The sequence below is a fragment of the Suillus plorans genome (assembly GCF_016647745.1).
Source record: "Suillus plorans strain S12 chromosome Unknown HD556scaffold_22, whole genome shotgun sequence".
Lineage (NCBI taxonomy): Eukaryota > Fungi > Basidiomycota > Agaricomycetes > Boletales > Suillaceae > Suillus > Suillus plorans.
Window position 1 is genome coordinate 28087 of NW_024537406.1, and position 21086 is coordinate 49172.

The 21086-nt window shown below is 46.8% G+C and overlaps 6 protein-coding genes across 6 annotated transcripts; 1 reads left to right on the plus strand and 5 right to left on the minus strand.

The window, feature by feature from the left end:
• Positions 1 to 763: 763 nt before the first annotated feature.
• HD556DRAFT_1526678 (uncharacterized protein) lies at positions 764 to 3025 on the minus strand. The gene is made up of 12 exons (XM_041309316.1): positions 2623 to 3025; positions 2528 to 2560; positions 2458 to 2477; positions 2391 to 2405; positions 2299 to 2337; positions 2215 to 2243; positions 2143 to 2156; positions 1813 to 1872; positions 1620 to 1754; positions 1331 to 1562; positions 1216 to 1273; positions 764 to 1160 (listed from the first exon to the last, which is right to left on the minus strand). The coding sequence occupies exons 1-12, from the start codon at positions 2693 to 2695 to the stop codon at positions 960 to 962; spliced, it is 909 nt and encodes a 302-aa protein (XP_041161175.1). The 5' UTR covers positions 2696 to 3025; the 3' UTR covers positions 764 to 959.
• Positions 3026 to 6114: 3089 nt separating this feature from the next.
• Positions 6115 to 7713, minus strand: HD556DRAFT_377275 (uncharacterized protein). The gene is made up of 11 exons (XM_041310425.1): positions 7545 to 7713; positions 7454 to 7486; positions 7384 to 7403; positions 7317 to 7331; positions 7225 to 7263; positions 7141 to 7169; positions 7069 to 7082; positions 6978 to 7013; positions 6739 to 6856; positions 6550 to 6680; positions 6115 to 6494 (listed from the first exon to the last, which is right to left on the minus strand). Exons 1-11 carry the CDS (start codon positions 7615 to 7617, stop codon positions 6259 to 6261), a joined length of 744 nt encoding a protein of 247 aa, XP_041161176.1. The 5' UTR covers positions 7618 to 7713; the 3' UTR covers positions 6115 to 6258.
• A 2083-nt stretch (positions 7714 to 9796) lies between these two features.
• Positions 9797 to 10339, minus strand: HD556DRAFT_1235512 (uncharacterized protein; the record flags this gene model as incomplete). Its single annotated transcript, XM_041297753.1, has 1 exon — positions 9797 to 10339. A coding segment is annotated over one exon (543 nt), but the record flags the coding sequence as incomplete, so codon positions are not given.
• HD556DRAFT_377573 (uncharacterized protein) lies at positions 10263 to 11510 on the minus strand. Its single transcript, XM_041310426.1, has 2 exons — positions 11421 to 11510; positions 10263 to 11360 (listed from the first exon to the last, which is right to left on the minus strand). Exon 2 carries the CDS (start codon positions 11045 to 11047, stop codon positions 10385 to 10387), a length of 663 nt encoding a protein of 220 aa, XP_041161178.1. The 5' UTR covers positions 11048 to 11360; positions 11421 to 11510; the 3' UTR covers positions 10263 to 10384.
• Positions 11427 to 17299, minus strand: HD556DRAFT_1472549 (inositol hexakisphosphate-domain-containing protein; the record flags this gene model as incomplete). Its single annotated transcript, XM_041308466.1, has 31 exons — positions 11427 to 11571; positions 11630 to 11707; positions 11760 to 11883; positions 11938 to 12199; positions 12249 to 12272; positions 12328 to 12550; positions 12597 to 12667; positions 12718 to 12793; positions 12846 to 12866; positions 12915 to 13025; positions 13081 to 13265; positions 13322 to 13458; positions 13508 to 13672; positions 13727 to 13895; positions 13949 to 14225; positions 14287 to 14377; positions 14435 to 14712; positions 14769 to 14797; positions 14847 to 15030; positions 15090 to 15109; positions 15174 to 15249; positions 15305 to 15434; positions 15539 to 15703; positions 15752 to 15847; positions 15953 to 16220; positions 16269 to 16325; positions 16436 to 16551; positions 16605 to 16639; positions 16694 to 16829; positions 16954 to 17145; positions 17200 to 17299. The coding sequence occupies 31 exons, from the start codon at positions 17297 to 17299 to the stop codon at positions 11427 to 11429; spliced, it is 4041 nt and encodes a 1346-aa protein (XP_041161179.1).
• Positions 17300 to 18446: 1147 nt separating this feature from the next.
• HD556DRAFT_1364474 (cytochrome P450) lies at positions 18447 to 20870 on the plus strand. The gene is made up of 12 exons (XM_041302740.1): positions 18447 to 18698; positions 18747 to 18876; positions 18933 to 19121; positions 19181 to 19332; positions 19385 to 19500; positions 19552 to 19669; positions 19720 to 19733; positions 19788 to 19974; positions 20032 to 20088; positions 20138 to 20162; positions 20214 to 20480; positions 20546 to 20870. Exons 1-12 carry the CDS (start codon positions 18500 to 18502, stop codon positions 20634 to 20636), a joined length of 1545 nt encoding a protein of 514 aa, XP_041161180.1. The 5' UTR covers positions 18447 to 18499; the 3' UTR covers positions 20637 to 20870.
• Positions 20871 to 21086: the final 216 nt, after the last annotated feature.

Below are 21086 nucleotides of genomic sequence, written 5' to 3' on the forward strand. Positions count from 1 at the left end.
ACAGAGCGGAGTGGTATCAACTAGTCGATGATTAGCTAGGTACTTATGGAGATCATCGGTTGAGGGTACCATCTTCATTCGATCAAGGCCCGAAAATCTGACTATGGGAGACTATGATGTTTCAAGCATGTGTTGCTATAGAGTATAACTCTCGAGGCCAATCCCACGTACGTCCAGACTATATACATTTAAAAACAAAGATAATTACTATGACGGTACCGTCTATAATTAATGTTTCCCCGTTGATGCTAACTCTGTCACCATCTGGTCGTAGAACTCTTTCCTTGGTTCGACTTTTCACTCAAGCGAATACAGACGGTCATCACAATGCTTCATTCTTGGCAAGTTTGAGGTTGTGACAACTCCAACGTCCCTGCCTTATGTCGACGCATCGAAGTCGTAGGGCAGGAAATCCGCGACAAAAATTGAGCGTATGCATCTTGCGTTATAAGTAGACTCATCAAGTATGCCTCGTATCATTAAGTTATGCATGCATGAACGTGCTTCGCGCATGAATGCATCATCTGTAGGCCACTTGGCGTGAGTCAGCCGAAAAAAACAAAGTAGCAGTCCATGGGACATTGCATGAGGCGAGAAGATGAATCGAGTATGAATTGCTGAGGAACTGAAGTTGTGCGCTGTCCCTCGGCCGTCCTCTCGCGCACTACCCAAGCAATCATATGAACAATTGTCATCGCACAGAAAAGAAGGACCAGTGGTTGGTGAAAGTGTGCGTGGGCAGCTAGTGCCAGTACAGATATTCATCGATTTAAGTATTATCAGCACGTATAGCAAATCACTGGAATAAATAATACGACGAAAACTTTGTATGTCTCCTTGAAATCTACTTTGGAACACCAAATAACTTCGATCAATACTTTCAAGAAAGTGGTAATAAATAAAAGCAAATTTTCCTGCTCTTTGGAGGGCAACAGACAACCCGTTAACTCCACCGAGTATCACACACCACTGCCAGTCGATATTTCCACGCGCTCCTGGAAAGCGATTGAGGTCATACCAGTTGCTGCATCGGAATCGACAACGAGCTTGGCGTGGTATTCCCGAACACCAAGGATCAGGCGCGGTCCCAGCACAAACATCTGCACGACCTCAAAAATCTGAACAACCCCCAAAATAATCTGAGCGTCCAGGGAACTGCCCTATAGAAACGATGAATTGTGGTAGCGTGCATAGACAAGTGAAAGATTGACATACCGTTGAGAGTGTTGGAGAGAAATTAACAATGAGCTCAATGCAAGAAACAGCAACAAAGCTACCACGTCCGACCCTTCAGTGGAAAAAAGGAATAATAATCACAATATGAGCTTACCTCGCAAAGTAAACCACGTGAGTTTTCATCAACACCGTGAAACAGTCCTCGATAATCCCTCCTGCCGAATGTTGTCGCAGTTCACGGATGTGTTTGGCCGCAATCCAGACTGTGAGACATAGCGCGAGGACCTCCCACGCGGTGCCGAGCACCCAAGTAGCAGACATAAGGAGTAGGACTCTTTCCGTATCGTGAATCAGGCACTGATAAGTGCCAGAGAGAATGAGTTCCTCTAGCATTCATCAATGAGCCTCATACACGTTTATTTTACATCCACAATGGAGCATACCTCCTGAAGAATATATCGTGATAAGCACGACGGCCACTGCATCGAAAATGCTAAGAAGCAGGAAGGTAACAATGAGAAATATCAAGATCTTTCTAGATCCTTGATACATGGCATACAACCGAGTGATGATGATGACTTGCAGCATGTTTCAGTCAAGTCAATATCACTGAGGTATCGCAAGTGCAAAGCTCACCCCATATCATCGCAAATACCACAACACCTGTCCAAATCCATGCGATGTAGATAATCCCGCCTGACAAATCCGGTCAGTGGTCGGCCTCGGGTAGCACACAGTCCAAACAGACTCACACCTGTGGCAGTATAGCATAACAGTCATTAGTGAACAAAGAAGTTAGCAAAGAACCACACCCACTGTTACAAGGCACCGCAGTTAATTGGAGGGGAATAGTGATAGGCATCTGTGCAGAAGACTCACCGTATCTGTCAATGAGATAGTCGGAACATTGACTATATGTCGTTTGTCAGAATAAGCACATACAGCGAATGTACTAAGGAGACATACTCAAGATGGCAAGGCTGGTTATAAGGTATAGACGATTAGCACAACACCGATAGTGTAGCCATCTGAACATACGTAGCGTATAAGAATCCAAGGTAGCGCACCTAAGATACTATCAAGTCAGCATAACATGGCAACCGCGACCAACAAGCTACATACACCGAGATATAGAGCTGTCATTAAGGACCATCGTTGTCTCTGGAATCAAGTGTATTTTCACGTGTGTTTCTCTGACACCATACTCTACTCACCCAGATCAGTTCCACCTATAAAGCCATTCTCAGCGAGATGGCCACTCCGGCCATACCATCAACATACCTCTTGTCCGAATGTAAGTGCTGAAAGTACTGGTAAAATATCAGCAATCCTTTGATGTTATCATGCTCACCGGAATCATACATCACTGCAACACAGGCGGCGACTGAGAAACAAAAGTCAAGGTTAGACTGAGTCAGCTTCAACATCCGACTGCTCTCCACGAACCTACAAAATAGCTGTTTAAACGAGATGCATTGATGGCCGACCACCAAGTGGGATCATTTAAGACTATGGTCATACTGGTAGAGAATGGGTGTGGGTGAGAGGCGGACTTGGTGGATGTAAGACGATGGCATTCTTGCTAGTTATACCACCATCCGGTACGTAGATCAGCGAACGAGATCAGGAGATGATGACCGTTCCTGTTTTGATTGGTCGAAGTGGATATTTTTTTGCATGAGGAAAGATAAATTAATCCAGGGGATCATAGTAAATGTTGGTCGTGAGCGAGCGAAACACTTGAACTCCGCAAAAGATCGAGCAACATCAAGAACTGTTCGTGATCTTGTCGCCTTATTTCCGATGCTATTCTTGAGATGTTTTTGCTACACGTGCATCAGTTCATTAATGCAACCACGTACTACCTTCATCTGTCTGATTCATACTGATCACGGTGCGACCATCGGAAAGCCTTTCGTCTCATGTCTCTTCGCCTCTCTAGCACAGGCCCGGGGAGCATAACAGCTCATCCAAGGTCACTCAGCAAATGCACATTGCATCAGCATGATACCGAACCAGAAAAGTCAGTCGTAAAAAATAGGGAGATTTTCATGAAGAAATAAATTCGCGTCCTACTCTGGCTACCAATACCTCTCAGCGAGCATACGTCTCAATGTCTCATCTCACCCTTAAATCATCTGTCGCTTCATGCGCACCCTCTCGCTCTCTGCCTCGGAAATTGGGCTACCATATGACCTGGATGCCAGAAATGGTGAGCCCAGAATATTTGATTTGCATCATGGAGTTGGTGCGGTGGTGAAAAGCATCAGGTTTCACCAGACGTCTTGGTTGAGATTCCGTGATTGATGTATGATGAATATGCAACATCACCCCTATATCAAGAGAGCGTTGAGAGAGCAGATGAGTGCTGCTCAGATGCACAATGGCTAAAGGCGGTAAAATTCTGTTGGCACATCATCAGAAAGTTGGAGATTTGAAGTTGCGGGAATAACTGACCGGGTCATACAGCTGCAAATGTACACCATCAACGCTCATTCCAATGAAAACTGATCCAAACCGTGCCACACTGAATCCATCATGCAGTTGATGTCCTTCTGTTGACTCACATTCATAGGATAGCCTGAGTGGGAATGTAGATTGAAACGGCCTCTATATTTAGCATGAACAAGCTACTGTAACGACGCCGGAGACTACACCGACAACTCGGAACTCCGATTGACGATCAAGCTTAAGATTCGAGGATTCTTGTGGCGTTAGAGTCCTTGCATGCTAACCAGATTATAGTACAAAGCCGGTTCTATATGGGTTTGCTTAGCGAAAATAATTGGAAAAGAAGGGATGCTCACCGTGGATGTAGACTTGCTGTGAACAAGCTGTATGATTTCATCAGGTGGTCTTTGTGAGATTTTGAAAAAGTGGGATGCCATAGCTGAGGTCTAAGGACTAAATACTTACTTCAATTTGGAGCACTGGGGATGCTGGCGTACCCAGTCGCGGACCGTGCGAATAACATACAATGTCATACTAGTCGTATAGCTAGTTGGTTTATGATGATAAAGTGGGCATGGGCATAATTGGGAACAGGAATTAATAGACAAGGCGAAGCACGGAGTTTGAAATTTGCAGCTTCACTGACACCAAGCCTTGTGTCACACTGGTTACGGGTTTAACGTTTAATAGCAACCAGAGGTAAGTCGCGAGTCGTCCTGATAGAGTTCCAGAAGCACCTAAAGAGCAAATCCCATAAAAATTGCGCGGGTGACCGATTCATATGTGTACATGCACAAAACCGTGACGGTTTCCTTCCCACTGGCACTTGACTCGATATCATTACCTTGCATTCTCCCCCAACTAAGCTTGCACATCGGTGCAGGCCACGACTCTGGGTTAATCATAAATGCATTCCCGTGGAAAAACGTGAGCTTCCACGCATTCAATAATCACATCTTCGACTCGCAATTTCCGGACTCGACTGTCACCAACACCACCTACTCAGTCCTCCGCAACCACTCCCATCACTTTTAAAGCCTACCCATAGCACCCACCAACCTGGTGGCATGTTCGTGCTAGTCACACTCCAACTGTTCTGCTCAGAGCGACTCGTGTTATTTTGTTTGAACCATTCTATTACTTGTGCGTACTGAAATTCTCGTCAAGTCTATTCTTATAACAATCTGCAATACAGCACACTTCAAATGTCTTCGAACATTCCCTTCTTCAAAGTAATGCCCTCAAATCTCTCAGAGTGTCATCACGACTTATAATGTTCTCGCACGCACGTTCCAAATTTCAAATCCTAAATCAATCTAACATCGAATCTCGATGATGACATCTTGGCTGCGTACCAGCTACATCGAAAAATTCACCTCGATCTCACTATCACGTCCACTGCCTGACCTCAAGCAGCAGATACTCGACTCCTGCACTATTGCTAGTGCTGGTGCCTGCATGTCCGCGTTGCTTGTCGTTTTGAACCACGCCAACAAACTGTTTTATGTTTCGTGTCCGGTTAGCACCCTGGATTCCTTCAAATTCCCCCGACTCCACAGAGGCGCTGGGTCTCAGCTGAAGAATCACGGCCTTCATATCACAATGCTTAATAGGGTACATGTATCCCCCAGTAGTGCTTCAGTAACAATCTCAAACACGTTTATATTTGTATCCGTATGTCCACCTTGGCGAACAAAAGTGAAAGGCAGGCTCCTCCACAAGCATTGACCAACTTCAGCCTCCCCAAAACTCATCAAGTATACCTCGCGTCATCAAGCTACGCATGCATGAACGTGCTTCGCGCACCTTGTGATCACCTTGAATGCATCATGTGTAGGCCAGTTGGCGTGAGTCAGCCGAAAAAAAAAACAAGGTAGCAGTTCATAGGACATTGCGTGAGGCGAGAAGATGACTCGGAATTGTGTATGAATCGCTGAGGAACTGAAGCAGTGTGCTGTCCCTAAACTTTCCTCTCGCGTGCTGCCTGAGCAATCATATGACAAATTGTCATCGGACAGAGAACAGAAGGACCGGTGTAAGTCTGCGCGGGCAGCTAGTGCCAGTAGAGATATTCATCGATTTAAACATTATCAGCACGTATAGCAAATCACTTGACTAAATAATATGACAAAAAACTTTGTATGTCTCCTTGAAAACTACTTTGGAACACCGAATAACTTCGTTCAGTACCTTAAGAAAGTGAGATTAAATAGACGGAAATTTCCCTGCTCTTTGGAGGGCACCAGACAACCGTTAACTCCATCGACTACCACACATCATTGCCAGTCGATATATGCATGCGCTCCTGGAAAGCGATTGAGGTCATACCAGTTGCTGCGTTAGAATCAGCCACGAGCTTAGCGTGGTATTCTCAAACACCAAGGATCAGGCGCGGTCCCAACACAAACATCTGCATGACGGCCAAAATCTGGAGAAACCCCGTCATCAACTGAGCGCCCAGGGAAGCGTCCTATGGAAACGATAAATTGTGGTAGTGCACATATGCAAGTGAAAGAATAACACACCAATGATGTTGAAGAGAAAAAAACTTTAATCTCGAAGTAAGAAACAGCAACAAAGCTACCACACCCGACTCTTCAGTGAAAGGAAGGAACAATAATCACAATGAGTTTACCTCGCAAAGTAAACCACGTGGGTTTTCATTAACACCGTAAAACAGTCCCCGATAATCCCTCCTGCCGAATGTTGTCGCAGTTCACGGAAGTGTTTTACCGCAATCCAGACTGCGAGACTTAGTGTGAGGACCTCCCACACAGTTGCAAGTATCCAACAAATGGAAAGTAGAAATATCACATGTTCTGCATATTTCATCTGGCACTGATAAGTGCCAGAGAGAATGAGTTCCTCTGGCATTCATCGATGAGCTTCATGCACATGTGTTTCATCCACAATTGAGCGTACCCCCTGAAGTATGCATCGATGCCATTATAGTGACTACTCCGTTAAAATGTTGACAGCCAGGAAGGTGACAATGAGAAATATCAGGATCTTTCTGGATTGATACATAGCATGCAACCGAGTGATGATGATGACTTGCATCATGTTTCAGTCAAATCAATATCATTGAGGTCTCGCAAGTGCAAAGCTCACCCCACAGCATCGCAAATATCACAATACCAGTCCAATTCCATACGATATAGATAATCCCGCCTGACGAATCCGGCCAGCGATCGGCCTCGGGTAGCACACATTCCAAATAGACTCACATCTGTCGGAGTATAGCATTGCAGTCATTAGTGGACAAAGAAGTCAGCAAAGAACCACACCCACTGCTACAAGGCACCACAGTTAATTGGAGGGGAATAGTGATAGGCATCTGTGCAGAAGACTCACCGTATCTGTCAATGAGATAGTCGGAACACTGGCTGAAAGCCGTTCGTCAGAAGAGGTGAAGACAGTGGATGTACTAAGGAGACATACCCAAGGTGGTCACGCTAGTTATAAGACATAGACGATTAGCACAACACCGATAGTGTAGCCATCTGAACATACGTAACGTATAAGATTCCAAGGTAACGCACCTAGGATACTTTCAAGTCAGCACCGCATGGCAACCGCGACAAACAAGCTACATACACCGAGATACATGACTGTCATTACGGACCAGCGCTGTCTCTGGAATCAAGCATATTTTCATGTGTGTTCCTCTGACACTAGGCTCTACTCACCCAGATCAGTTCCACCTATAAAGCCATTCTCAGCGAGATGGCCACTCCGGCCATACCATCGACATACCTCTTGTCCGAATGTAAGTGCTGAAAATAATCGTCAGACATCAGCAGTCTTTTAATGTTATTATGCTCACCCCAATCATACGCCACTACAACACAGGCGGCAACTGCGAAACAAAAGCCGAGGTTAGATTGTGTCAGCTTCAACATCCGCTCTCCACGAACCTATAAAATAGCTGGCGAAACTATATGCATTGATGGCCGACCACCAAGTGGGATCATTTAGGACTACGGTCATATTGATAGAGAATAGGCGTGGGTGAGAGGCGAACTTGGTGGACGTAAGACGATGGCATTCGTGCTAGTTATACCACCATCCAGTGCGTAGATCAGCGAAACGAGATCGGGGAATTCGATGATGACCGTTCCTGCTTTGATTAGTCAAAGTGAATATTTTTGCACGAGGAAAGATAACCAAGGGATCATTGTACATGTTGGTCGTGAAACATCTGAACGAGCGAAAGTTGAAACACTTGAACTCCGCAAAAGATCGAACAACATCAAGAACTGTTCGTGATCTTGTCGTCTTATTTCCGATGCTATTCTCGAGATGTTTCTGCTACACGTGCATCAGTTCATTAATGCTACTTCATCTGTTTGATACATACTGATCACGGCGCGACCATCGGAAAGCCTATCATCTCATCTCTTTTCGCCTCTCTAGCACAAGCCTGGGGAGCATAACGGCTCATCCAAGGTCACTCAGCAAATGCACATTGCGTCGGCATAACACCGGACCAGAAAAGTCAGCCGTCAAAAATAGGGAGATTTGCACGAAGAAGCAAATTCGCATCCTACTCTGGCTACCAATACCTCCCAGCGAGCATACGTCTCAATGTCTCATCTCACCCTTAGGTCATCTGTCGCTTCATGCGCACCCTCTCGCTCTCCACCTCGGTAATTGGGCTACCGTATTATTGGATGCCAGAAATAGTGAGCGCGCAATATTTTATTTGTATCGTGGAGTTGGTGCGGTGGTAAGAGGCATCAGATTTCACCAGAGACGTGCATCACTGCAGGACTGGCAATATAGTGTGCCTGACCCCGGTCATGTACCCAGTATTGCATGCGTGACGACCTGCTTGCATCTCAATGCCATGAAATTGCGTAATACGAATACGAGCATTTCACTACAGGCATGAATGTTCAACGTTTCACACAGACAATGAGGCCGTACCTCAAACCCATAAGGTGGGCCCCAGGTAACATTTCTTCATAAATACCACCGCTCGATGATGAAGTGGTTTCTAAACTTGATACACACAGCGGGCTGATCGGGTTCAAACAAGACCGCGCGTCTCCGATGTCACTGGACATAGATGACGAGACACCCTCCGCGATGCCATCAAGTCTAAAGCCAGGAACATATCTACTCCGCGCTGAGGTGGAGTAGCCTCTGTCGTCCTTCTGCGGCTAGACGCAGCTGAAGATAGCTCAGAATATGATGATAGAAATAACTCGCCAGATGGCGTCCGATTCTCGAAAGCTATTCCTAAAGTTTCCATAAGCTCCTGATGAGATTGATCATGAGAACATACGCTGTCACGGTGCACAGGAACTGATATCATATCATTGTCAATCGAAGATAGTCTGCTGTTAGAAGGGAGATGATTGACAGAGATCAGTTCTAGTGTTGTTGGCAGAATGCAGTGGCAATTCCCGAGCGACAATTGCCGGCAGCACCACTCAGTTTTGCCGACTTCAACCACCGTAGTAGTACTACAATAAAAACAATTCCTACCAACAAAACAATAAAAATCTGACATACGTTTGAATGTATCTTGGCGTGCAACTTGGCAATTACCATGCCTCCGCCCAAGCTCAAGCGCTCAAGGGCCGTCCTGTCAAGGTCTTTGTCTTCAATTATTACGGTAAAAAATTTCCCGCAAGCTGTTGGGATCACTGATCGGTATTTATTCGATACTACGAATTTGATGGACGATATAAACACATGATAAGAAAAATAAAGGGAATTCGTATATGCTGCAGCGAGCGTCTTAGTAAAAATTGATGGAGGAATAGATGTACCGAGATCACGAGAGAGTTGACAATGATGATGATGGCGCTGACGAGTCCAGGGGCTAGTAGTCTGTGCATGAAACAATCAAAATGATCATATGGAACGCAGCAAATAAAAACCAAACGCAAGATGAAATTCACAACAAAAATAGAGTCAGGGTCATGCAGATATCGTAGACAAGTGTTAGAACGTGACCAACCACATAATGGCGAACCAAGGACCGTCCATTGCAGTCCGTAAGTTGTCGCATCAGGTCCATGTCGAGTCGGTAGCAGCCTTGTACTAGCATTCCACCCACACAAAATTTCTGGATGACATCTAGCAAATATCCAGCAACTTTGTCCTATTCTCGTATTTGTCCTTGCCTCCCCTCGTTTGCCTCGTCCCCGAGGAACGCTCATCGCGGTCCGTATCCATATGCGGTTTGCGGGCCCGGAGATGCTCTACCAGCACCGATTGCGGGACTTGCCGACCGCCCATCGAGTGCATACCCCATGGCCGCCTGCGGACCTGGGGATGCACGACCTTGCACATCATACCCCATCTGTGGACCTGGACTCCTGGTCCGGGCCATGCGCGTCATCTGAATGGTCTCTGTAGTATGGCCATCTGAGAAGCCGTCACCAAACGTGTTGGGCACGGGGCCACGATAGGGATCATAATAGTCTGGCTGGCCGTAGGTCCCGGGGTCGTCGTGGTAGGGTTGGTTGGGGTTGAGGTGTGGGAGGGGAGGGACGGCATATGGGTCTGGTGAATTTACATAGGTCTCAGGAAGCGAGTTGGCGGCTACGGAATGGGCGTATCCACCGGGACTGGGTGCGCGTGCGAGGTTCACCTCGGACTCATTTTCTACACCGAAACCTGACCGGCCCGTAGATTTGGTTGGCAACGCATGGACATCAGAGCCATGGGTGTTCAGTTCTGGCCACTTGATTGCTTCATCTAATGCGGTTGTGAAATCGTGAGGTCATGATAGATTTACAAGTCATAAATCAAAAAACGCACTGTCATCAAAGTCTGCGAAACGTTTTCTGGTGAATTTCCAAATAAAGAATGAGATGATGCCAATGACTGCAACACCACCCGCTACAGAAAGGCCAACAATGGAGCCTGTGCCAAGGCCACTAGAGCTATCAGAGCTACTACTGCTAGTAGGAGAAGATTGTGTGCTCGACGAGCTCGGGTCGGACGTGGGTGTAATGACAACAGTGCTGTAAACTACCTCGCCAGCAGAATTTGTGCTAGTTTGCACCGAGGTGGTCAACGGAGGGGGAGCTGTGGTCGGGGTAGTGGCAGCGGTCTGGGAAGGTGGTGGTGTGGTAGTGGTCGGGGCGGTAGTGGGGGTTGACGATGGCGTGGTCGTCGTTTCGGTCGGGGTAGTGGTAGGAGGTGTCGATGTAGTCAACGGTGTTGACGTCGTTTGCGGAGTTGTAGTTGTAGGAGTTGTGGTGGACGGCGTGGTTGTGGGGGTTGTAGTTGTGACTCCCACGGGAGGCACAGATATAGTTTGTTGGCGTACATGAAGATTAGGCTTTCGCTCTTCAAGTAGCTGATGTGGAGCATGTGCAGCTGAAAGCAAAAAACAAGACGCCACTACAAGGAGCAGCAGACATCGTGATGTCGCGCTCTTCATTGCGCTCTTCATCATGCGGGTTCAAGCGGACTGTCTATCGCGTGATACGAAAATTAATGAGCGGTCTCTATGATATTTTTCAAGGTTAGCACGTCGTAGGAGGTATCGTCGCCGCTGTTTGGGGCCGTGTCGTACGAAGAGGGAATTAACGACGACACAGGTAAATGTGAATGAAAGGAAAGCCTTTGGTAAAAAGCGGGCGGCAACTAATTGATGAAAAGACCGGTGGCAGTGGTCACTCTCGTTGTGACATCAGCGTCACAGTGTGGCATCTCACATCAATAGGCAGGCACTGCGCAGCAAGGTATACATAGAGACGGAACAAAGCCTGTGCGCAATGCGACATGCTATAAGTAACTCCTCGTCGTCGTCATCACGGAGTAAGCACCCATCCTCAGTCCAATGACCTCCTCCCCAGCAGTTTCGCAATCTCTCTATGTTCTCTAAGCCAATCCGAAAACCCTCTCGTCTCTCTTCCCTGCATCTCCCGTAGTTCAATGAGATAGTTAGCAAACACGATCAGTGTCCCATAGCGATATCTACGTGTAGTGGGCGCGCATCAGGTTGCTGTGTGGACAACACATGGAAACAACTCACAGGTAATTCACCGCAACGTCCATCAGCTTCCGTTGTTTCGCGCTTCCCTTTTCCAGTGCCTCTACCTTGACTTTGTAGCTATCCTTGTCATCAGCGCCAGAACAAAGCATGATACAGTTCTTTCACTTACTCGTATATCGACTTGCGAAGATTCTGCACGTCTTGCATAAGATCAATGGCACGGTCCGTCAGGCGCTTTGCGATTTTGCCGTGAGACAAGACGCCGACAAGTTGCAATATAGTCTTGTACTCCCCTATCACAACATATTGTTAGACATGCAATACTCAGGCGCCAATGCCAATCAGACCTTGCCGGTAAGCCTGTTCCTCTGAGGGACCATCAATGGAGTCGTATTCAACACAGTCGGGGTCTTCCTGTTCGTCAATGTAGTTCTCTTCGCCCTGCCAATTTATCGTCGTTGATATCAAGCAGGCTGTAACCATCCCTGTGGTTGTACGACCACGGCCCATCTGACAATTGAATATGAAGTCGTCCGCCTCTGGGTATCCAGACCGGACACGTTCCAGTAACTGTGACAGAGCATCAGGCAACGGCGCTTGTTCATCGGTCTGTAAATTTCCATGAGCGTTTGTTTCATACAAAACCCTGGTTCCTCACGATAGCAACACGACCATAATTGATCTGCCGGGTAGAGTCAGTAACGGCAGATCTGAAAATTCAATCATGTCGCACTGACCTTGAACCCTTCCTTAGCCATAAGATTGAAAACATCCCTTGGGGTCATAATATCAGCCTCTTCCACCGTCTCCCATATGGGTATGATAGAGAACACGCCAGGCCGCTCCTCAAGCTCATCATGCAGAAGGATACGTCCATCACCCATTCTGACCTCACGTATAACATCCTTCTTTAAACGTTCCTCCATAGCCTCCACCATAGCTGTTGTGACCCCAGTTGCTCTGCTCGATATCAGCCTGTTGTCCCACGTGGCTCATAAGCACTCACTCTACGTTTTCAAGCGGTTTGTCCACGATCCGCAGAACATGGGGCTGGCCCGCGATATAGATGACCGGTTCCTATGTCACTTCAGCCATGATGAAGCAAATATCGGCATTCCTAGCCTCACCTCTCGCAGGGATGTCCAGTACACCATGCTGTGGCCTTGTGGATCAGCATCAACGCGTGCTAGCGCTCGCCGTAAACTATAGACATGCCGCGGTGAGAGTTCATTGCACCGTCACACTACAAACCTACCCTTGAACTGTAGGCATTCCGCTATAGAACGGTCAGACAACTTCTAGTATCATCCCTTAGAGAACACACCTGCCGCACAACATCTTCCCATCAGCCGGATCTACAGGAGAAGATGCCCGAGAAGAACCAAGCTTCAACGTCAGCGGCACGCGACGGAAATTAGGGGAGCCTTCGATCCTCCTATACGAGAAGACCAATTCAGTTCACGCTTCATTGGAATTGTGGAAAAACACACTCAGGGAGCGACATCTTTTGCAGGTTGGAGAAGAAATCGCTCTTGAGGATGGTAGATGCAGAAAGAATGCCGCCAGATCGGTTTACTACCACTTGCTTGACTTCGTCGGGACGAGCTACACTCTCATTCACATCCGCACGCTCGAGTGGCTTGAGGGCGCGCAAACCTTCCGCAATGAGTTCCTTCTCGAACGTTTTGATGACTATGCCATATTGAGAAGTGAAACACTTTAGTAAGGTACAAGAATGATCTCCTTGCCTGGGCGATTCTCAATGAAACTTTTGAATGTTTCAAATGACTGCATCGTATCTGGCTCAGTAGATCGCAGATATGCCTGAAACAGAATGAGTTCAAAGTAGCGCTGTAAATTGTGTATCCCTTGGTCTGTTCAACACTAGGATAAAAAAAGGGAAAGCATTGTCTTTACCTTTTGAGGCATGGATGCGCTTTTGCTTCTCATCAGTCGCTTTCTCAGCCAAATCACGTTCGTCTTCAATGGAGTCTCTGAGATTCATCACGATCGCACATCGATCAATGACCTCGTCAACAGTGTTCTTAACTGCAGGACCTTTCCGGACGATTCGAAGGAGATCTATATCACAATCTCAGGGGTATACCTCAATAGAAAAGGCTAATATTAACGTACTATTGATGACTTGATATGAATGGCGCTTATTTGCAGGCTCATCGTGAAACATATCAGAAGTCATCGACATCGACATCGACATCGACATCGAGCGAGCCTCTGTCCGAGATGACCACTGAGAGAGCGCTCGGCTGTCATTCAACCATTGTTGAATGAGGACAATCAACACCTGTGTTGCAAGAACATCAATAATAACAGTCCTTCGTTTCCACCTGTACTCACGGAAGTTAGAGTGCTCCTTCCTCGCCCAAGCTGGCAATTGACGACCATAACCGTGCTGGAAGAGTCTGTGCGAAGAACAAGGTCCATGAGCTCACTTATGTCTGCGAAATCGGGAGGACGCTCGGATGTGATTGGGATCCGAACATATTGGAGATCCAACCCATGTCTAGATTTACGGGATACCATAATGTCCTTGAGCACTGCGACGCTTGAGGATTGTACTTCTTCCCATATGGGAATCACAGATCCATCTGAGGTCTCTGTGTGAAGAAGCAATCTTCATTGTAGTTTCGAGTATGTGAATTATAATTTGGAACTGCGGGTAAACAAAGACGCACCTTCCCTCAAATGCTTCAAGCTCTGCAAGGACATCATCTTTCAGGCGCTCTTCTAAGACTTCCAGTCGCGATGCAGAAATCCCTCCATAATCTGTAATAGTCCAGTCCTTCAGGAGCAATATCAAAGCTTAAACTTGAACGCGCAAACCTTTCATGTTTCGGAGGGAGAAACGTTCGCGCCTTAAACAGTAGGGCGCGCCATTGACATAAACAATGGGCTCTTCTCTCAACGTCACCCACACAACTTTGTTTGCGTCAGGGTGTGCCACTTTGACACGACGCACCACCTCATCGACTGCGGACTCAGTTGGTTGGCCGCTCGCATATATGTTAGTCCCGGGTATGTTACGAAAGTTGATAGCCCCGCGGACTGAGTCTGAAACACGATGAGACTCTGAAAGCCACTGGTCTGACTTGAGAAGCGTGCTGTTTGACGGACATAAGAAGTCAAAACACGTTGCAAATGCATGGTGCTGACGTACCTGTCTCGCAAAATAATTCCACTCCGATTCTGCAGCAATTAATAAGGCCAAGTGGTACGTGTTATTCAAAGAGCGAACCTTGACAACGTGGTCGCTATACTCATCGCCGAGCAGCTGACCCCCGGCGATCTCCACATCATTCTTCTGTCCAGCCACTAGAGATTTATCTTCTGTTCCTGATCTTGACAAGAGAGAGAGGTCGTTGACGGGCGCAAAAATATTGAGCCTCGAGCCGTAAATCTTGCGGAGAAACATGACTTGACTGTAAACATGTAGGTCGCCATTGGATGTTTAGTCACTGATATGCTCGGGACGACTTACTTCCAAATTTCTGTTCTCGCCTAACGATTAAGATGTTACCATGGCGATTGGAGGACGTTCCATCAATTACAGAGAATAACGTACCTTCAGCCAATCCGAAAATGTTATCTCAAAGTCCTTGACAGAATCAACATAGCTCGCAAAGGTGATCATGAAGAAACTATTGGAAATTTGGTAACAGCTATCAAAATGTATAGTCACAACAAACCACGTACTATTTCTCCAGCGCTCTCCGAGCCTTGGATAAAAGATCTTCTCGTTTGCTTTCGTCACTATCGGCCGTTGTGAGTGAATACTTGACCCTGTATGTGAGGATGTCTTCTCGGAGATTAGTTACATGATCACCTAAGGAATCGAGACATGGTTAGCAGCCAATTCCCGATACATAACAATGTTAATTGAAAGCATGAGATCTAAGACACTGGAATGAAGCATGACGGTGCACCTACATGTATCTATTACACGGTCGACCAGTCTTTTAGCCTGTAAGCCGTGATCTAAACACCCAAGTAGACTTAGTATAACTCCATAGTTGCCTTGGTGTGCTTTGCGCAAGTTCTCCAAGAGTGTGGGTTGCGCCATCAGCAAGGCAATCACAGACTGAGAATGGAGATCTGCGAGAGATAAATCGATTTCCGAGATAAGGCCGCGGCGATACGTACGTCGCTGTAATACATATGTCAATCTTAGAAGTGACTTGTTTTGGTCCTGTTGTGCACTGGCATTTTCCAGCGCTTGAGCTAGCTTGATATCAGTGGCTGCCTGAGGAAATATCAAGTTCATCTCGAACGTAACCGAATAACGTACGGGTGCCATACCTGATTTGTAGGCTGATCGAAATGTGTCAAGCCTTGGATTTGTACTAAGAAAAGCTTGCGAACTTACCGTACTGATGCCCGGGCTGCCGTTACCCGTTTTATAGGACCCGCTACCTAAGTTGCTCAAGAAAGATGACCTACTCGGGTATGGATCTTCTAAACCCCTAGCTAGCAGCATTTTCCTCCTGACAATCACGGCGGCAACCATGGCGAATGTAGTTCGGACAGCACCCATACCGCACGAAAATACAAGGGCACTTCGTACTGGATCTGTGTTTGTGATAACACGTAGGTACGCATCTAAGTAGTTGTCCTGGGTGATGTAAGCGGTAAACCATACTTAGAAATATGACGTGCTCACTTCAATGGGACGGTCGGGGGATATGGGGATACTGAAGTGATAGATCAACGGTGTGACCTGGGCGCCAAGACGATAAACAACATACCGATGATACTACAATGAAGAGAGTATAGTGTGACCCTGGAATCAGGAGAATGGATGAGATACAAACGAAAGCGAAAGCGTACCTCTACATTCCATCCATCTGCACGCATTTCGTCCCAGAGTTCTCGTGATGTTCTTACGTTGACCTTGTCAACATGAGTCCAAGTAGGCAAAACAGCGCCGTCCCCGCTCTCGGCAGCTGTAATAGATGACGTTCAACATCCGATGGAAGAAAAGTCTTGTATTACTCACGCAGTTCATTGTGGGTTAATATTAGGCCTCCATACCTAGTCAAACAGAATTAGTGCCGTCACCAACAAGCGATATCGGATGTGCATCACTTTGTTGATTCCTGTAAGATGTCATTTTTCAAACGTTCTTCTATGGCTTCTAGATTTTCAGCGCGATCGGATAATGATAAGGTTCTTCTTGGTTCAGCGGAATCGCGCAATACGAAGGGTCGTCCTGATATATACACTAGAAGAAAGGCAGGAGAGGCAGAAAAACAAATGCGTCACCGAGAATCATAAATAGGATGCGAGGGATTTGATGTATTAAGCTGCGTCATGATAATGATCTGAAAATTGCGAGGAAAACATACCGATCGGTTCCTCCCGCGTAGAAAACCAAACGACATGAGACGGACTGGCAGTACCAGGGCGACAGCGCAAGATGGAAAGAATCGCTCGTAGGCCCTGTGTGCGAGGCTGAGCAACTCCGAAAACGTTTGTGTTGCGTGATGCCCTGAAGTTGGGAGCACCATGGACATTCAAATCGAGATCAAGAGCTCGGCCTATTAAACTCTCTGTGAATTGACTTCACAGCAACCAATGATAATCAAGCGAACCAGACGGGTAATAATCGGTTTTCAAGATGAAGCCTCTGGACAACACGCTTCCCGTTCTCGTTTTGACAACGGATGGTTCTGCTCGCTTCAGATTGGCCATGAGATCAAGAGGTACGACGGCTTGTTTTTCTGTCATCGATATCGTCGATTCGCTAGCAACGCGAGATGTTCTGAGAGCTTTGACATCTCTAGATGCTAACTGGAGAGCCGACCGATCCACCAAAGGTACTGATGCTGGACGTTCGGTCGCATCGTCTAGTGATATCTTCGGAAGCTGGTGGATATGCATAGTGCTTACTTCGAATGGGACAAAGCGGGGAGCTTGTATCATACGATGTAACCAGAGACTACTAGTAGCTGGCTGAAACGCCTCGAATCGAAGGTCCACCGTGCCACAAGGGCAATCACACGACCCACATGAGGACCAGTCATGTCGTCCACGTGAAGCGTGAGAACCCCAACGCCAGTGGCTAAAATGAACGACCGTGAGGCAGACTAGCTAGTGGCGGCTCGTTGAGCCATTTCCGCGCAATCTCAGCCGATACTTTCCAAGTTTCCCTTTTCTTTCTACTTACCTTTCGCCGACTTTGCGATAACGCGAAACTTCAGTGCTACCTAATGGGTACTTGAGTGATAGAGTTCAGTTGGACGGCCATCTAAGATCTGAAACGAATCTTGCAGGTTTCATTACTCAATTCATAACAGCTCGGTTTCGTATTATTACTCGGCGTGGACCGAGTGTGTCGTATCCCTGTGATAATCATACTATCAGCCACTCATTCAGCCAGTGACAGCATCACGGGCTTGTTCAATGTCAAGTTTCCGAGTCCGCACCGCCCTTTCGCCACACACATCTACTTTGCCATAATTTCGGTTTTCATCTGCTATTTGTGTTCAAGTTGGTCATCGTGAGTACTAGTTCGTCCCTTTAATGGAGTGTCAAGCCAAGGCTCAGGCAGCTGACAGCAGAATCACTGCAGGGACTCGCAGGGATGTCTCATGGGAGACAGGCAAGCCCTTAAGTGCCCAAATCCTATCATGACGGCCTGCACTCGCAGCAACGAAGGAAAGGCTAGGTCAGGTTTCACAAAGAATTCTCCCGATCTGTGTATTTCCTGTTGGCGCAGCATGCAATGTATACAATTATACATACTTGTATTAACGTCGGCGACAATAATGCCTGTCTCAGAAAGGCATGTTATTAATATGAGTTTGGCGGCAATTTTTTTCTAGACTCGATTAGGATGCTTCGAAGGTATTAAAGCTACTCTTGAGTCGTGGACCTTTACCATCGCTTGAGATGTCCCCCTCTCTCATGACCTTTCAGGTTTTTTTTACCATTATATGCCTCTTTCTAGCCGTTTACCGAGTTCGACAAAAGAGTTCATCCAATCTCTCCTTTCCCCCTGGCCCCAAGGGCTTGCCGGTGCTAGGTAACCTGCTCGACCTCGACGGCAGTCAGCCGTGGATTAGCTTCACTCAGTGGGCATCGACACGCGGTAGAGTCCATCAATTTTCCAAGAAACAAATCTCCTTACTTTTTTAAGGGAACGTTGTCTACTGTAGGCTGTTCGGACGGCAAATTATTGTTCTGCAATCGCAGGAAGTTGCCAAAGCACTGTTGGAGAATCGCTCTAGTATTTATTCCGACAGGCCACCACTCTATAGCACAAAGGCGTAAGGAAACCAACATCCTATATGCTATATATACATATCTGACACACTTCTCATAGAACCGGATCTGAGTTTAACAGTGCCCAGTTAAGATATTCTGATGAATGGAGATTGCATCGACGAATTTTCCATCAATCATTCCGACCTGAGGCGGCAAAAGATTACTTGCCTCTTCAACTTCGTAAAGCTCGTCAGCTGTTGCAGGGCATCATAGAAGCCCCCGAGCGCTACCAGCGCCACATTGAACTGTCAGTGATATCTTATCTTATCCTTCGGCAAGCTTAACGACAAAACGTGGTGACCCCAGTTTCGCCTCTTCCGTGATCATGTCTGCTGTATACGATTACGAGGCCAAGCCGAATGACGACCCGCTTTTACTTGCCGCTGAAAAGGCGATCAAGGTATTTATAGAGCTGGCGAGCCCCCAGACTTCAGCCATCCTGGAGTCATTTCCGTTTCGTAAGTTTTTATCAATCTACGTCTCCAGAAAGTTATCTCTGACTTAACGTAGTGCTGAGACTGCCTTCTTGGCTTCCCGGAGCGAGTCTCAAAAGACTCGCTATCCAATCACAAAGGAATGCTACCGCCATGGTCAACATCCCGTTTCACTATGCACGAGAACGCGCAGTAAGCGTTCATGTCCTGAACAAGAATTAATCATATCAACATAAGACGTAGATGACTGCAACTTCGAATCAGTGCATGATCTCCGAGTCTTTCAAGCGGTTAGAAACACGTGGTAATGCGGACGAATTCGAGCTTGCGTTGAAGTCGTCTTCTGCTACGGCATTCATTGGTATGACACGGTTTCTCCTGAGTAACGCTACTAATACATGTCGTATATAGCTGGAGTTGAAACGGTCGGTGCTGCTTATCAACATTCACATGTTTCCCACGAACTCACGGATAATCAGACTGCGTCAACGCTCACTATCTTTGTTCTTGCAATGATGCTCTATCCAGATGTACAGAAACGTGCACAGGAGGAGATTGAGGCAGTTGTAGGTGACCAACTTCCTACATTTGAAGACCGGCCTTCGTTGCCATATGTAGAAGCAGTCTTGCGCGAGACGCTTAGATGGCATCCAGTGTTCCCTCTTGGTGGGTCGATCTCCTGCATCGTATGTTAGGACTTTACGTTTACATGTGACAAATTAGGTTTACCGCATTACACTACGGACAGTGATGTGTACAATGACCATTACATCCCCAAAGGTCTGGCATTTTCTATATCGCATCGCTTTCACTGCTAACCACCACGTAGGTGCAGTTGTTATGGCAAATATCTGGTGCGTCATAGTACTTGCTGGCCTTGAGTTGCGTTAAGGCAACTGCTACAGGGCCATGTCAAAGGACGAAATAAAATACCCAAACCCTGATGAATTCAAACCAGAGAGGTTTTTCACGGCTGATGGACATTTGAACGACGACACTGTCGACTTTCCTTTCGGCTTCGGGCGCCGAGTATGTGTTGGAAAGTACTTCGCTGATGCTTCCTTGTGGATTTCCATAGTATCTCTGCTAGCAACATTCCGTTTCATGAGACCATTGGACAATGAAGGGAAAGAAGTAGACCCTGTCTTCCAATGGTCCACCGGACTCATTTCGTAAGTATCTTATTCCATGCTATCATCCAAGCGAGTACCGCGAACTAATCGTTGAGATAAACCAGACACCCCAAATCTCTTCCCTGCCGTGTCGTTCCCCGATACCCGGACATGACTGCACGCAAGCTTGCAGACGTAATAGACGTCAGCACATGAAGCGAGTTGCTCGGTCAGTTGTACAATTACATCTCAAGGGAGGACAACATAATTTTTGTACATACATATCATGATTATGCGCGATAAGTTGAATTTGGAATTAATTCCGATTATGCACACTAGAACATTGTAGGACTGTATGCGGGCGGTATCGGGATGTGGGAGAAACAAGCGAGTATGAGTCAATGCCCTTATCATGCTTCGGGCACGTTGTTCTGTGCAGGTCGGCTACTTCGTTCCCTCGCACAAGGAAGAGCTTACTAATGCTATAATGTGTTGTTGATCGTTGTTGATCGAGATCCATCTTTCTCGCTAATTCGGATCCACGATCTGAGTCGCTTTACATACTTGTGCAAGTGTTCCATCCTCGATCGTCTTGCACAAGCGATGTACAATGATCAGGTCAATTCGCGGCCTTGAGCGGATACATTTAGTAAGATGTTTGCGAGT